Source organism: Condylostylus longicornis, unplaced genomic scaffold, assembly GCF_029603195.1.
Source record: "Condylostylus longicornis isolate FDR11 unplaced genomic scaffold, ASM2960319v2 ptg000044l, whole genome shotgun sequence".
NCBI lineage: Eukaryota > Metazoa > Arthropoda > Insecta > Diptera > Dolichopodidae > Condylostylus > Condylostylus longicornis.
The window spans coordinates 10303315-10320130 of record NW_026578013.1 but is presented as its reverse complement, the minus strand read 5'-3'; the positions used below and the strand labels follow the sequence as shown (position 1 = coordinate 10320130).

The window sequence follows — 16816 nt, the reverse complement described above, 5'->3', positions numbered from 1 at the left end:
GTTTTATAATATGCACCCTCACCTACAATTATTATTTGGATTCTTATACATAATAATTATTAATCTTTTAATTTAATAAAGGAAAATAAAATAAGAAAAAGCAATTTTTGAATTAAAGAAATAATTTTTAATTTCAAAATTTGTTTATTTAATTCCTACTATTAACTCTTCAATAAATCTTTCAAAGCTTTCAGTCGTTATCCAAATATGTACGTTTTATTAATAAATTATGTTAAAATAATTTTTCTTAAACTTGTAGTGTGTGAGAATTGAAATGGTAAATATAGTTATATTCAATACCGTTGAAAAGGTATCAAACAGTACTACACCTTTTTTGGTGGACCTTTAAGAGATCGAAACAAAAGATATCAAGTATAACCTAATGAAGGGCATCTCACATAACAGACATCAATTATTATAGTCTTGCGGTATATTGAAGAAAAAGTCTTATGTACATTTCACATTATTGTAGAAAATGCACATTATACCATATAGAATATAGATCATTCCAAATTCAATTTGTACAGAAATTTCGTAATATCCCGAAAATAAATACTACATAATATTATATAATCTAATTATTACATAATATTATATAAAAATTAAAAAAACTCAAGTCTTATTTCTTTTAGTAATATTAGTTTGCTTCTATAATATCTAACTCTTATCCAGAGCCAATCATTGAAAATATATATTTAAAAGCCGTAAATTGTAGTACATGTTGGGTCTTTTTGTAAGTAATTCTATCTGCAAAAATGAAATTCTATCACACTATGCCGTTTTTTAATACATATTTCAAGTTCAAAGGGTCTCGATTATTTAATGTGAACAAAACAACTTGAAAAGAAATAATTTAATTATATGTACGTATACGTATTTTAATGCCAATATATTAAAAAAAAACCTATTTTTATATTACATGATATTATTATTTAATTGCCTTTGTCAGAATTTGTTGATACCACATGTAAGAAGTAGCTGCTGATAGACTAAACCATGTTATCAAATAAGACAAATGTTCATTTCGCAAATTTACTCTGGTCTGTCCTCCGATTGGCCCATTAGGGACTGTTGAAGTGTAACTAGCATCAAAAAAATATGGTTCACTTTCCGTCACTCTACACATTCTTTCTAAATCCCTGCAAATGTTTCATAAAATTTATATTTTAATAAAAAATGAAAACAGTTTATGCAATGGATGCATGTACAAATGTACATATTTAAAACGCTTCTTTCAGTTTTAAAACGTAACTGATGTCATAAAGAGAGATAGAATTCATAATATATTAACGCAAAATTTGTGTAAAGAGTATACATTTTAATTAATTTTAATATAATTTTTATTAAGTGTTATATCTACGAATTCAAATGCGAACTGAAATCAGGAAATCACATTGGAGACTAAAGTTGTTTATGAGAAATTGTAGTGTTTGATAAAAATAAAGACGTCATTAAACAAATTCTTACCGTAGATGATAAATAATTTTTACTGGGTCCAGTTTATCATGAATTAATTTGTAAGTATATATTTTTAGATACATACATACATATCTTATATTTTATATTTTGCCAAAAATATATCAAATAAACAGTGCGGTAAAGATAAAATAAATCTATGTGTCTCCAATAAAACAATTGATTCTTCAGACTCTAACCAATATTGTAATGTGTAGGACTTCTTTATTCTTAATTTAAATTTTATTTGATAATCGTTCTATATAATTTTTTCATCATAAAATTTAATGGCATTAATATTTACAATAGATATGGACATATTTAATTTTATTAGAAAATAAAAATTAACTAGATTTTCGTATATTTCCGAGTCCAAATTAATTCATGTAAGTGCTTGATTAAAATGTTACTTGATCCACAAATTTTTTGTATATTTTTGTGTTTTAACTACATATTACACATAAATTATACAACTTTCTTCATGAGTATCATATGCTTATGTATTTTTAATAATTTGCTAGGGATTTATTGAGTCTATTTATTTTGTTCTTACCGATATAAGTAAATGTCACCTCGATGGTCAGGTGAAAATTGTGGCCTTTTCTCGCCTTTTCTAACAACGCCGACTAATTCAACCTCACCTTCAATTTGCCCATTAATTCTTGTTTGAGGATTTAGCAGTTTTCTGGGAACCCAACCTCGATTAACTAATACTGTTTCACTAAAATTTATTTAAAATCGTAATATATTAAATAAAATTGCAATAAAATTACTTTCTTCCACTTAGTTTCAATGGAGTAATAACAAGATAACCGTTTGATTGATTTTGTTGAGAAAACAATCCACCTCGTGATTCAGCGCCATCAACTTGAATAAAAGACCTAGGTCCAAGATATATCTCTTTCTCGTGCTTAAATGTTCCTTTTAAAATAACAGAACGGTATTCCATGTCTTGTAGATCGTCTAAATTTTCTGGTAATGGAACAGGATTTATTTGAGTTTTATACTCCAATTCTTTAATTAAATTTTCTTTCCATGTCTTTCGCTTAACCTGCCAACAACCCAAACTGAATGTTGTTATAGGAACTGCCTACAAACATATTTTTTGAAATTTAATTCTATTATGGAAATAATTGCAATTGACCAAAAGAAACCATCCTAATGGAGAAATTTTATTTTTATCACTTCTTAAACCCAAATTTGGTACGGGTTTAGTTTTAATTTTACATATATGATTCACATGTAGATTTCTTCCTAAAATATTTGCAATTAGGTACTTTGAACTATATTTATTAATTGTGAGGATTTTATAGTTCAAATCAAATAGTAATTTTTTAAACATTTTGGCTAATTAATTTGTTTTGTTTTGATCAAATTATGACGAAATACAATATGACATTACGACCATATGTATTTCATTATGTATTTATTAAGGTAAGGTTCAACATGTATTATTTATTAATGTAAACAAATCCCAATTTTTAAATTTTTATAACCCTTGTTTGACCAACTGCGTGACATTTTCCCGATCCCCTGGTAGTTGTTACCGAAATTAATACATGTGAATGGTTTTAATTTATAATGACATTTTCATATGTATATGAAAAAAAAGATGAGGCGTTGAGTTATTTACCAGATAAAAGTATTTAAATAAAGTAAACTTATAGTAATGATAAGAAAATAAAATGAAATAAAAAATTTAATAAATTCGTCTAATATAGAAGATTTAGAAGATTTTTAGAGTAAAATTTATTTATTCAAATAAACATACATGACACAATTGAATAACAATACTTTTGTTTAAAACTAGGGCTATGTTTTACTTGCGCGACATATCAATTTTTGTTATGAACAAAAATATGTATAAGCAACTGAGCTGTTCACATCGCCGCGACACTGCGGCAGCGAGAGGCATATGAAAATGTCGCAGAAATGTCATTTTTAAAAAAATCAATTTTAACATGTTTTAACATGATTTGTAAGGTGAACAGCCCTAAAATAAATATATGTACATCTATTAATGTCAATATATGTAAGAAGTTTCAAAGTGAAATTATCGCCGTTGGATGTAAAATGACCTAAATTCCTATCTTACTTCTGGCAATTTTTTTGACATTATCTGTTTCCATGTGTATTCAAAATACTATACAATTGATTTTGCCGTTTTGCTATTGTTTTGGGGAAATAACGGAAATTTCCGTTGTCTCCCCAAAACAATACTTGAACAATATCAATTTTGGTTCCGTTTTTAAACAAATATAGATAACTTGATAAAATAGATAACTTGAGTGAGGAAAGCTATCTGACACCTATCTGATACTATATACTTCATTTTTATGGTGAATCCAATACTTGACTTGAAACTTCAATCAGCATAAATAGATATACCATACAGATTGAAATATTATTTCTTGAATTCGATTTGAGCTTGACATTAGTCGACAAGCATTATATATTTATTTCTAATTTTCAATCTTTCAATCCGCGTATGCGCAATCTATTTTCAAGTCAAACTAATAATTTTATCAAATCGACTTAACTTTAAAATTTCAAGTCAAGTAGCATTTTCAAGTTACATGAACTCAAAATTCGCTTGAAGTCGGCTTCAAGTGGCATATAAACGCAGTAAATGTTGAATTGAAAGTTAAATGAAATAATAACTTTATGGGATTTAGAACTAACAGTCTATAAAAAACTATCTGCCTGGTACATTTTTTCCATGCTTCTCTCTTCTGTGTTATTCCGATTAATCTTCTGTGTTATCGCGAATAAAGACGTGCTTTTGCTAAAAATAATAATACAAGAAGAGCAGTGATATTATTTATTCAAAAAAACGGCAACTCTTATTATTAGTTTTTCTTAAAAAAGTAGTAATCTCTTTCTCTTAAAGTTCAATTTAAAATTTAAGAGATTTTATTTACCTTAGCAACGAAAAAATGAGATAGAGATACACTTTGAAAGAAATTAAACAAAAAGTTTATGTTTTTGCTTTTATGTTAGTTTCCTTCAGAAAATTAAATTAATATGAAATTATACAAAATTCGAAATAAAACTATTTTTTGAATTCGTGAAATAGGCACATTGCCTTTCAGTTTCTAGTTCCAAAATATTATACATAGATAAATAGGGAAAGTTTTTAACAATAAGTAACAATTGCAACTATGCGAGGCGTATTGAAATGGGTTGAAAAAATTCATGACTTAAATCAAAAAACAGATCATGCCAGGTAAATCTTTATTTTATCAAAATATCAATCACTACTAAAATTACAGCTTATTTGCAGCATTCATTCAATATCCTTTCATCCTGAAGGGTTGCAATTAGTAGTAGCAGCTGGTGATAAAGTACTTATTTACAATCCAAATGATGGAACTTTATTAGAAACTTTAAAAGCACATAAGGATAAAGTATATTGCACTTCTTATGCAAAGGATGGGAAAAAATTTGCCACTGGTGGAGCAGATAAATCTGTTATCATATGGACTAGCAAATTTGAGGGTCTTTTAAAATATTCGTGAGTTCAAGCAAGACAAGTTTAGTAAATTTTGCCCAATTATAACTCAAACTTTTTACATTTAGACATGGGGATACAATTCAATGCATGGCCTTTAATCCAGTTTCCCATCAACTAGTTTCTTGCTCATCGTCTGACTTTGCTTTTTGGTCTGCGGAACAGAAAGCAGTGCAAAAATATAAAATTGTTTCAAAGGTTAATACTTGTTCATGGACAAGTGACGGTCAATATATAATATTGGGCTTGGCAAATGGTATAATATCTATTAGAAATAAGGTTTGTAAAATACAAGTTCAAAATGATTATTTCATTCAAATAATAATTTGTTTCATTGTTATAATTAACTGAATAAGGTGCCTAATTATGTATAATTTTAGAGCGGTGAAGAAAAAGGGAAAATAGAACGGCCGGGGGGATCTAATAGCCCGATTTTTGGGTTAGAAAGTTGTTTTGGAAATATTAACGACAATGAAACAGATGTAATAAGCGTAGTGGATTGGGGACAAACGCTTTCTTTTCACACTTTAGCTGGGCAAATTGTAGGGAGAGAAAGAGCTTTAGGGTTTGATCCATTATGCATGCGATATTTTCCAAACGGAGAATTTTTAATGATAAGTGGCTGCAATAAAAATGTTCAACTTTTCACAAGGGAAGGAATTAAATTATGTTCATTAGGTGAAACATTTGAATCTTGGGTTTGGACTATTGATATTCACCCAAATTCACATTCATTTGTTGTTGGTTGTCAAGACGGAACTTTAGCCTGCTACAATATAGTGCAAAGCACCGTTCACGCCTTATACAGGGAAAGATATGCCTATAGAGAGAATATGTGTGACATTATAATACAACATTTAATTTCTGGTCAGAAAGTAAGGATCAAATGCCGCGATTTAGTACATAAAATTGCAATTTATAGAAACCGTTTAGCTGTTCAGCTACCAGAGCGTGTAGTCTTGTACGAACTAAGCTCACCTCAAAATCAACCGATGCATTATAAAGTTAAGGAGAAAATTACAAAAAAATTCGAATGTAGTTTGCTGGTATCTATAATAACTTCTTTTTGAGATTATATAAATCTGTTTAGTAAATATGTGAATTTTTAAGGTTGTATGTGCCCAACATATTGTATTATGTCATGAAAAAAAGCTGCAAAGCCTAGATTTTAGTGGTACATTAAAACGAGAATGGATAATGGATAGCCTGATACGTTATATAAAAGTAACTGGAGGACCTTCAGGTAAAGAAGGTTTGTTGCTTGGATTAAAAAATGGACAAGTATAAGTTTCGCCTTAATTTTTTTTTGCTAGTTCTTACATTAGAATTTATTAGGTCTGGAGAATTTTCTTGGATAACGCTCTCCCTATCCTCATGACAACTGTAATGTCTTCTGTAAGGTGTTTGGATTTAAGTGCAGAGCGTAATAAAATAGCAGTTGTAGATGATGCCGGTAGGTTAGTAGTAAGAGATATTGTTAACGATACCATGTTATATCAGGTTCGTATAGTTATTATATATTCGGTTTGTTGTTGAAACACTATTTAGAAAATATAAACCTAGGACTCTGGTGTAAACTCTGTTGCTTGGAATACGCATTTAGATTCTATGTTATGTTATTCGCACACTAGTGGTGGACTTAGCGTACGAATAGGCAACTTACCTCCAAGAAGTCCCCAAAGCATGATGGGTGTTATAGTTGGTTTGTGTGGCGCTACTGCGTTTTGTCTAAGGGGAAATGTTATGCACAACGTGCCTTTAGCTTTAGGTGCTACGATGTGGCAATTCATTGAAGCCGGTTTTTTTGAGTATACTTCTTATCTTTCATATAATAACAAAACCTAAAATATAAAAATATTTTAGAGAAGCATATCAAGTTGCTTGTTTGGGTGTGACAAATGCTGATTGGGAAGGATTAGCTCAAGCTGCTATCGAAGCACTTCATCTTGCGATTGCAAGAGATGCTTATGTTAAAGTCAGAAATTTACCTTGGCTACAACTAATAAATGAATTGCGTGAAAAACAAAAACGTGGTGAGGTTCCGAAAGAAGTTTTGCAAGCAGAAAGTTATGCCTTCAGTGGAAAGTTTAAAGAAGCTGCAAGGCTTTATCAAAAATGTGGTCAAAACAATCGAGCTTTGTCAATGTATAGTGATCTAAGGATGTTTGATTTAGCTCAAGAATTTCTCAAAGAAGATGATGTGGCTGATAAGAAGGAATTGATCAGAAGAAGAGCAGAATGGGCTTGTTCTGTACATGAGCCAAGAGCAGCAGCTGAATTATTGTTATCTGCTGGAGAACATGAACGTGCTATAGAAATTGTTGCAGAACAAGGCTGGGCCGACGTGTGAGTACAAAAATTATTCTTAGTATTTGCTCAATAACCTTTTTTCATTTTTCTTATTACTTGCTAAATAACCTGTTATTTTCCTGCAATATTAAACAAAGTTGAATATAACAATAAAAAAATGGTCTTAGTAATCAATTTTTTATATTTAGATTATATGATATAGGTAGAAGATTACCTCTGAATGACCGTAATGCTTTAGAACAAATTGCATTCCACTTAAAACGTCTAAAAGCTTTACCATTAGCGGCTGAAATTTACAAAAAGCTGGGTGAAGAATCACAGGTATTTAAATCGTTAGAGATGAAACGCTAATACATAGTATAATTCTAATTTTCTAAAGGTGGTTCAACTACATGTGGAGGCCAGAGATTGGGCTGAAGCTTTCCGTTTAGCAGAAAATATTCCTGAGTTAATAACATTAGTACATTATCAGCATGCACAGTGGCTGGCTGAATCAGATCAATTTATTTCAGCTCACGAATGTAAATAATTTCTATTAATGAGAAAAAGATTTAAAATATTTTATTTTATTTTCATTACCTTGTTTAGCTTATATAAAAGCTGGTCGTTTAAAGGATGCAGAAAGGCTTTTGAAAAATTTAAGCGAATGTGCTATAGCAGAGGAAAGGTTTCTGGATGCTAGTTACTTTTATTGGTTGATGTCTAAACAGTTTTTAGGACTTTACACAGAGTAGCTTATGTTTAGAAATTATAGCTCTAATTAGTATAAAATTTCTTTTTTAGAGAAACTCAATCTCAGGATCATTATTATAAGCAATACAAATCCTTGTTGAGAATTGCTAAAATATATTATGCTTATAATATAATTCATTCATATTTAAGAGAACCCTTTACAAGTTACTCTTCAATGAGCTTATTTAATACTAGTAGATATATTGCTAATGAAATAGAACATAAAAGGCCACCAAAAGGAGTTAGTCTCTTGTAAGTAAATTTCAATAAAGATATCTGAACAATTACATCAATATTTTTGTTTCAGTGCTGTGTTCTACACTTTATCTAAGCAAGCAAAGGTTTTGAAAGCAAACAAACTGTATTTTCAAATAAATAAAAAACTGCAAACCCTTAAACCACCTTCAAATATGCAGGAACAAATAGATGTAAGGCATATTTTTATAAAAAAGTAAACTTGCAGATATATTTCCTTAATACTTCTAGATAAATTTCCTTAATAGTAAAGCTTGTAAAAGTGGTTTTAATGATCCCGAAGATTTATTACCTTTGTGTTATAAATGCTCAAATTATAGTACTCACTTAAATGGAAATTATTGTCCAACATGTCATCAGGAGTATATTTTTTCTTTTGCATCTTTTGGTAAAGCAAATATATACGTATAGATTTTGAATCACATTTTTGTTTAACGATGAATTTCATGTGTAGAAATATTACCATTGGTTGAATTTCAAACTGAAGCAGACGTAACCGATGTAGAAGCTGAAAGAATATTACTGGCACCACCAAAGGAGTCTGAGCATCATATGGATCCTTTTTCAGATAATATTAATGACGTAAAACTATTATAATTTTGTTTTTAGCTAAAAGAAATATTGATATGTTTAATAATTTAGGCTTTAACCAGTGCCTTACCTTTGATCTTAGATCGGAATTCCTTACGTGCTATTAATCCGAGTCATGTTTTAATAGTTAAAAGAAACAAAAAGAATTGCCGAAACTTGTATTACAGAAATTTGTTACCTGATCTACAAATAACTTTTTGTCCAGAGTGCCTTCTTGTAAGAATATGAAGCAAATAAAAATAAAAGTAACCAATTTATTTTTGCAGATTTTTTACTCAGAAGATTTTGAATTGCAAGTGTTACAAAAAGGTCATTGCCCATTTTGCAGAACCTCATCAGAAAAATTGTTTGAAAACTATTGAAACATTTAAATTTTTATACATATATAAGTATAAAAAATACAAGTGCTCATGTACAAATATACAAATATACAAATATATTATATGCATGCAGGTATCTAAATGTTAACAATTTTTAATTTTTGTTGCACGTGATTTTAAAAGTTTTTTTATAAAAACAACAATCTCATTGAATTTAATCTTTTTTATAACAAATTTTTAGAATACTAATTTGTAAGAATTATATTTGTATACAATATAAATGTAGTATTTAAGTAAATGTAATTTCTATGCTATATATGCAAAAATTAAATAAAAATAAAATTTTTGATGTAACAAAAAACATTGAGAAAAGACCCGTTGTACTTTATCTTACCTTTTTATATCTAAATATGTACATATGTAGATATGTATATTTCGTTTGAAACAGTGTTGCCGTTTTACTTCCATTCGGCAACAATTTAACAAAATTTCAACGCAGGAACGTGTTTCCATTTGCTACTAAATATTTTTTTCTTTAATTAAAAGAAAAAGATATTAGGAGAATTAAAGAAAAAAATATTTAAAAAAAAAAATACTTTTAGAAATAGGGTTTGTTTGGAGCCATCAAACAAAAGTTGTGCGATTTGATCAAAATCGAAAAAAATGAATTTTTTTTTCCAACATACTGTATTATTTTACATTTGAAAACTTAGAAAGTTTGATGCATTGTATTACTTAATTCTATTGCTTATTTTAGTGAGAAAATTTTTTGTTTTAATATATTTTATTTAGAAAAAAATTTGGATAAACAGGGTATCTTCGTAATTGCATCTACGACGCATCAGATACTGTATCGTCTTCTAAAATATCAATAAAAAAATTTGACGATGTTTTATGTTCAGAATTTATGTGATGTTGTATCTTAAAAAATTTTTTCTTATTAAAGTAAGCAATGGATTGAAATAATACAAAGCATCAAGAAAATCCTTGAAAATGTGACGTTTAACCTTACAAAAAAAGAGACCATTTAGAAACAAAATTGCTAGCCACCATTTTTAATACGAAATGTTTAAAAATTTGAAAAGCTTTAATCAAAAATTAGAATAAAAATTTTACTAAAAAAATGTGTAATTCGTAGTATTAAAACGGTAAGATTTAAAATCATTAGAATAAAGAAAATTGTCTAAAAAGTAAAAACTAAAAAGTAAAATTGACCTAATATTTTCTAATTCATTGTTTGTTACACATAATAAATGCAACAAAAAAATAAAATTTTGGAAAATAAATTTGAAGCATTAAAATAAAAGAAATTAAAAATTAAGAGAAATAAAAAATAAGGAATTAAAAGAAAATCAAAAAAAAAAGGCCAAAAGTACCCTTTCTTCTTATCGGAAAGTAATCAATGAAGCATCGATTTAATATCGTTTAAAAATCATGTGTAAAAATGTATTTGAAAATTACATTTTGTAATAAATTAATTTAACTGCTGCCCTCTTATCTAGAAGGGTGTTATACTTTTATTCGTGAGTTTGAAAATCGAAAAAGTCGACTGTAAACCTTATTCTTCTAAAGATATCTCAAATTTTATATTTCTAAAAATAAAATAAAACATTTTATAAAATACTTATATAATATATAAACACGTTGTTAAATAAATTTTATGACAGCTCATGGCAGTACCTATTTCTAAAGAAAGTAATTTGGCATGAAAGATTTTTGACATTATGCTCTATGCTTTACGCGTTCTTTTAAGCAAACCTTTATGTTATTGATTGTTTTTACGTCATCAAACATATGAGAAATACTGTTTTCCAATGCTTTGAATTTAAGTGAATATTATGAATACGTAATGTCAATACATGTACCTACCGCAAAAGGAAATGTAGTAAATACATATCTATTTCTTGTTGTATGCTTTACTATATTGATAATTACCTTATTTTGAAGTCGGCTTTTGAATTCTTTTGCTTATTATTGATGTTATTATGATGATTTATATTCGTTTGGTATTAACTACATTGGTAATAATATCATGCTTACTTGGAGATAACTTTGTGCAATATATTAATCATCCAATATTTAGAGCACTTTGTGACAACGCAACTCATGCTGTTATAGGTACGTATAGAAATTTGTTAAAATAAAAGTTACTTCGTGTACATATGTATATAATAATAAATTTGGTAAGCATATCGTTAAAAAACCCAAATTGATTTCAGGTGCTTTATCAGGAATAGCATTTATATGCCAAATGTATGATAAGCTCTCTAATTTATTAGGATGGATATTAATTCTAGTTTGTTTTGCAATATCTTCTTTGATTGATTTTGATCACTTCATTGAGGCCAGGTCCTTTCAACTAGAGGTAATTTAATATTTTCATTTGTATTTAATTTAATTTTTTATATTTATAGGATGCAACATCTTTAACACATCGTCCATTTTTACATAATTCAATGATTCCCTTAATAATTTTTATTCTTTACGTTCTTGCAAGTTGTTTCAATTTTCTTAAAATTAGTTTATTTCTTGCTATAATTTGTTGTGCATTTTTTACTCATCACACAAGAGATGCTGTGCGTAGGGGATACTTGTTTTATCCTTTTGGTCAAACTGACAGAATTTCTCAGTTTTGTTACATATTTATAACTGTAGCTACTCCTTATTTTTTATTTTACACCTTTATACTAGCAAAAAGTAATTTTGTTCAACATTTTATTACTGACGCTAATATAAGAAGTAATGACGGTTCAAGAAAAATATCGTACAGGTACTCCATTGTGTAAGCATAACTAAAAAACAGGACAAGCTGGTAGCTACTTACCAACATATTTTTAATATAAAAGTGAAATAAAAAAAATATCTTGTAGCAATGTTTTGAGAAATTCGGAAGTAAGAATTAAGAGATTTAAATAAGTATTGCTGCCGTTCAATTCTTTTATTTTTCATATCATTGAAAAAATTATGAAAATACATGTATATGAACATTTAATATGAAAGTTGGGTAGTTATAAACTAAACTCAATCTTGACCTGTGATAAAATATTTTAAATTATTTCAACATAATTTCCTTCTCTAAATTCTTGAGACACAAGTTTTTCTTTGGCATTAAATATGTCTTGATTGAGATTATGTTTAAATATCTAGTCAATAAATTATATATATATATATATATATATATATATATATATATATATATATAATGTAGAAATTTAAGTGACTTATATATTATATCGAACAAAATTCATTCTTTAATATTAAAATTTAAAATATCTTCCATTAAAACATATTTTAAAAATACATATGTATATTTAAATGCAACGATTTTGTGATAGAAAACATTTTTATAGCACATTTCAATATTAATATATCATACTAAATTAAATAATGTTAAATTAAGTAATATTAAATTTCCTGATTAAATTTGAGAAAAATTAATATAAGAAGAAAATACAAAGTTTATTTAAATTATCGTAAATATGAAATCCTAAAATATCAGAAAATTATATATCAAATTTAAAAAAGCAATTTTAGAATATGTAATAATGATAGAATAAATACTTAAATATTTAATTTATTGAGATTATTAAATCATTCCAAAGATAAAAATTAATACATTTAATCGGACAATTAGATAAATATAAAACTTTTTTCTTATAAATCTTTCTATGACACTAGAAATTTATTAATAAATATAAATACATATTATATAAAAGATTTACATAAGCATAATCATATTTAAGCAAATAACAATTTGTTTTATAGGATAAAAGAATTTATATACAAGTAGAATAAATAGGATTGCGATCAGAGCTAATTCCTTTTTTCCATGAGTATTCAAAGTTAATAGATTTAAAACTAGATGCAATTAGTCAATTTATTTAAATAAAAATTAAATTTCAAATTTCTAAATGAAAGCGCAATCATAATGAACACTAATATGAAAAACATAAGCTAGCTCCAAGCAAAATGTGCTCAAAGTATTTTATAAATTTTATGAAAAAAAATATGCTATTTTAACTTAGGTGCCTTTTAGTACAAGCATATGATTTAATCTACATAAAACATTGTTATGAAAAAGGATTGTTATATTTATCATTAAATTAGTTTTAAGCTGAATTACATATGAAGTACATATGAATTACATATTAAGTTTTAAGTTGAATTAAATGCATATGAATTTGAAAGTTATTTTTCAATATGTGAAAAGTCATACTAAGAAAATATAAAATTGAAAAATTTATTGTTTAAACTGTGTTTTAAGTTAAAATTACCTCTTTTTTGTTTATTTATTCATTAAGAGAAAGTCGAATTTCCATTATTTTCAATGAAAGGTATAATTGTGGCTTGGGGATTTCATGAATTGATTTCGTTCTGGGATCCATTGATTTCTAGCAATTAGGCCTTCAGTAAGGGCCGACATTTTCGCCAATTAATAACAGATTTTCTTAAAATTTTATTTTACGTTTTCTGTGCCTTACCAATTTCTGAAAATACAAATAGAAATAAAAACAATACTGCCATTGCTAAATGAAAATAATAATAGAAAGTTAGAACCACAAATAACAAATAAAAAAAGTAAATATTACAATGCAATGTTTAGACTTAATCATTAAAATATTTTTTAAAATTTTTTTTTTGATTTTTTGTAATTATTCTTCATTGAGAATTGTTAGAGCAAATTGGGATGCTATTTCTGACATCTTCTAATACGACATTTCGAGTAACGACATGATGTAAATTTGGACCATTTTTATTCGACTTGCGACATTATTTCTGATACGACATTGAGTAAAATTTTATACCGAATTTAGTTATGAAACAAGACTAAAGCTCATTATTTCAATAATAAACCCTTTCTAGTTAAAAATGCTAGCCAGTAGTTAAAAATATGAATTGAAGTGATATATATCAACTTAACCAGATTTATTTTTGTCACAAAATTTAGTTTTTTTGGTTTCGTTATTATATTTTTTTTTTTTTAAACTTTGTTACCTTTTCTTTAAAATTAAACAGGTAAACAGGTCAATTATATTATTAAATAGTTTGATTAATTCATTCGAGTTACGACATAAATTTCTGGAACCATAAATTTCTGGACTTAGTGTATATTCATATATATTTGGATGCAAATTTTTTTAATGCATAATTAAAATAAATTTTCTTTTCATTTTTAAACCTTTTTGTTCTTTAACTACCGGTTTTAATTAAATCAATTGGTAATTGTGCCTTTTTTTCCAGACTTTTTAATTAATTAATGCGAGCTTTTTTCCATCTGAATAATAGGCATGATTGAAAAACAAAATATTAGTTTATTAAAGATTTAAATGAACCCAAATCTTGTTGATATTAAGTAATATGTGATGTATAGTTATGATATATAGTTTAACTTATCAAAATAACATGACAACGATTATATCTAAACTAACCGCAACGGTTTACGACAAGAACATAGGAATTTAAACTTTGTGTAAGTGTAAATTATGTGCAAGAGGTTGTGAAAAGCGATGTCAAAAAAATTTTCAATTGTTTAATAAAATATATGTATGCAAATGAATATACTCGTATATCAAATCAATATCTTTAAAAAGAGACTAAAACTGTATAAAATTCTAAACGAATTTCTAATTTGGGATTGATTTAGTTGAAAAAAAATTGAACTAGAAAAATATTAAAAAAAGCATAGTATTATTATATGTATCTTAAAATTATATTGTGTTTAATTATATATTTTATTATGTATAATATATGTCACGTTATGCTTTTTAAACATTGCAGAAGTGAATTTTTAATTTGTGTTTATTATCAACGTTAAATCTTTAATGTAGACAATAATTAATTTGTATGGTATAAAAATGATTATAAATTAAAACAAAAATCATTAAACTAATTATAATCATTGTAATCAATAATTATCATCATAATTAAAATCGGAAATATAATAAGGCCGTGTATTTTGAAATTTATAAAACGAGTGAATTTGTTTAACTATTATAAATGTGTAAAAATATATAGAAATATTTTTTAAGTAAATTATAAAAAGAATAAATAATCACTGTTAAATATTAATAACATTTTAACAACATTTGTATAAATGTTAATTTAAAATTTGAACACCCTATTAAGAAATTATCTTAATTACTATTGCAGTTGATTTGAGCTTAAACACATAAACTTATTCTAACATTTTCATTTATTTTACCTAATATGTACCTCTTACGAATTCATTTAATTATGTATTTTAATTCCTTGATTATAGATTGGGCACTTTTTTCTTGTTTTTTTAATCTTAAAATATTAAAGTATTATTTGATTGTTTTTGGCCGAAAATCAAAAAATAAAAGGAAAAAAATTTAGAAAAACAAAATAAAGAAAATTTTAGGTATAATTTCTAACTTAATATACTATGGGGTACTCTTGATTATACACAATTATAATATTTATTATATCATATAGTATACGATAAAAATAAAAAGAAAAAATTAAAATAAATTATGAAGTAAAAATAAAATAAAAATAAAAGAAAAATCATTGAAATTATAAAATTTTTTTTTTAATTTTCATATTCCACACTGCTATGAACTGTAAATTGAATAAATATATTTATATATATATAAATATAATATTATATGTCACAAAACAATTATTATAAAAATTTTGAAAAAAAAAATCTGTCCATTTTTCATTTAAACTTTAAAGAACACAGTTGATATTTATATAAAAATCTATACGAAAGAAAGAAAAAAAGAAAGTAAAAGAAAAAAGAAATTATTATAAAAATTTAAGATTTTTAAATAAATTTCAAATAAAAAATTTAGTTTTTTTCCTATGTCGTGTTTTTTTTTTTAAATTCTACTTAATTTCTATTTAGTAAAACAGAACTTACATGAAAATAAAAATTTTTTTTTTTTCATTGGTTTTAATTTTTATTGATAGTGGTGATAAATAGTAATAAAAAATATTGATAGTGTTAAAATATATATATATATATATATATATATATATATATATATATATATATATAAATACAATTAATACATATTTATGTTGATAATATTATTAACTATATAAATAATATTAAAAAATTAAGTGATATTAAAATTTTATAATATATAATTATAATTAATGATTATTGATTATATTATTAGAAAATTTTATGTTTAAATAATAAATATTTTTTAAATTTTATAAATTTTTTAAAATTTTAATGTGTACATAATTAAAAAATTCTTTTTCTTTTGAAATATTCGAAAATATGTTTAGTAAAAGTATAGTGATCGTCTTGTATTTCTTGTAATATTTTCCAACTGAAAATAAATAATTTTTTACTTGGATTTATATTTGAAACTCAATAAATTTTATATAAATACATTCGTTTGTATTTAAATAAAATTTTTAAATAAAATACCTTTTAAAAATTTCATTATTTATTGGAATATAAAGTAAAAATTATCAAAATTGATAATAAAGAGAATATGAGTAATTTACCAGCAGTAAGTATATAACAATAATTTTTTTAAAACCATTTTGCAAAATATATAATTAAATTACATTAAACTGTTTTAATATTTAAAAATAACTTGTTAAATAGTCAGTAATAATAAAGAATAAATTCTTTGAATTTTGTATACTTTTTAGTATT

At 25.7% G+C, this 16816-nt stretch overlaps 3 protein-coding genes across 4 annotated transcripts in view; 2 read left to right on the top strand and 1 right to left on the bottom strand.

Annotated features, from left to right (window-relative positions):
* Positions 1–852: 852 nt before the first annotated feature.
* Positions 853–2964, bottom strand: LOC129610324 (SURF1-like protein). The gene is made up of 4 exons (XM_055522862.1): positions 2600–2964; positions 2229–2545; positions 2009–2176; positions 853–1139 (listed from the first exon to the last, which is right to left on the bottom strand). The coding sequence occupies exons 1-4, from the start codon at positions 2795–2797 to the stop codon at positions 929–931; spliced, it is 894 nt and encodes a 297-aa protein (XP_055378837.1). The 5' UTR covers positions 2798–2964; the 3' UTR covers positions 853–928.
* Positions 2965–4488: 1524 nt separating this feature from the next.
* LOC129610170 (intraflagellar transport protein 122 homolog) lies at positions 4489–9449 on the top strand. Its single transcript, XM_055522587.1, has 17 exons — positions 4489–4681; positions 4739–4969; positions 5035–5245; positions 5347–6012; positions 6077–6247; positions 6302–6466; positions 6530–6774; positions 6830–7312; positions 7465–7597; positions 7656–7797; positions 7865–8006; positions 8060–8260; positions 8316–8436; positions 8495–8651; positions 8718–8845; positions 8906–9070; positions 9121–9449. Exons 1-17 carry the CDS (start codon positions 4617–4619, stop codon positions 9214–9216), a joined length of 3522 nt encoding a protein of 1173 aa, XP_055378562.1. The 5' UTR covers positions 4489–4616; the 3' UTR covers positions 9217–9449.
* Positions 9450–11035: 1586 nt separating this feature from the next.
* The window catches only part of LOC129610238 (calcium-binding protein E63-1), a 67785-nt gene continuing 62004 nt past the window's right edge, over positions 11036–16816 (top strand). The window contains exons 1-2 of one of the 2 annotated variants that reach the window (XM_055522726.1): positions 11036–11292; positions 11394–11539. In XM_055522726.1, the coding sequence (XP_055378701.1) occupies positions 11160–11292; positions 11394–11539 (279 nt within the window). In that variant the 5' untranslated portion in view covers positions 11036–11159. Of the gene's footprint in view, positions 11293–11393; positions 11540–16588; positions 16668–16816 lie in introns of those variants that run through there. The other variant, XM_055522728.1, reaches the window with a different exon arrangement.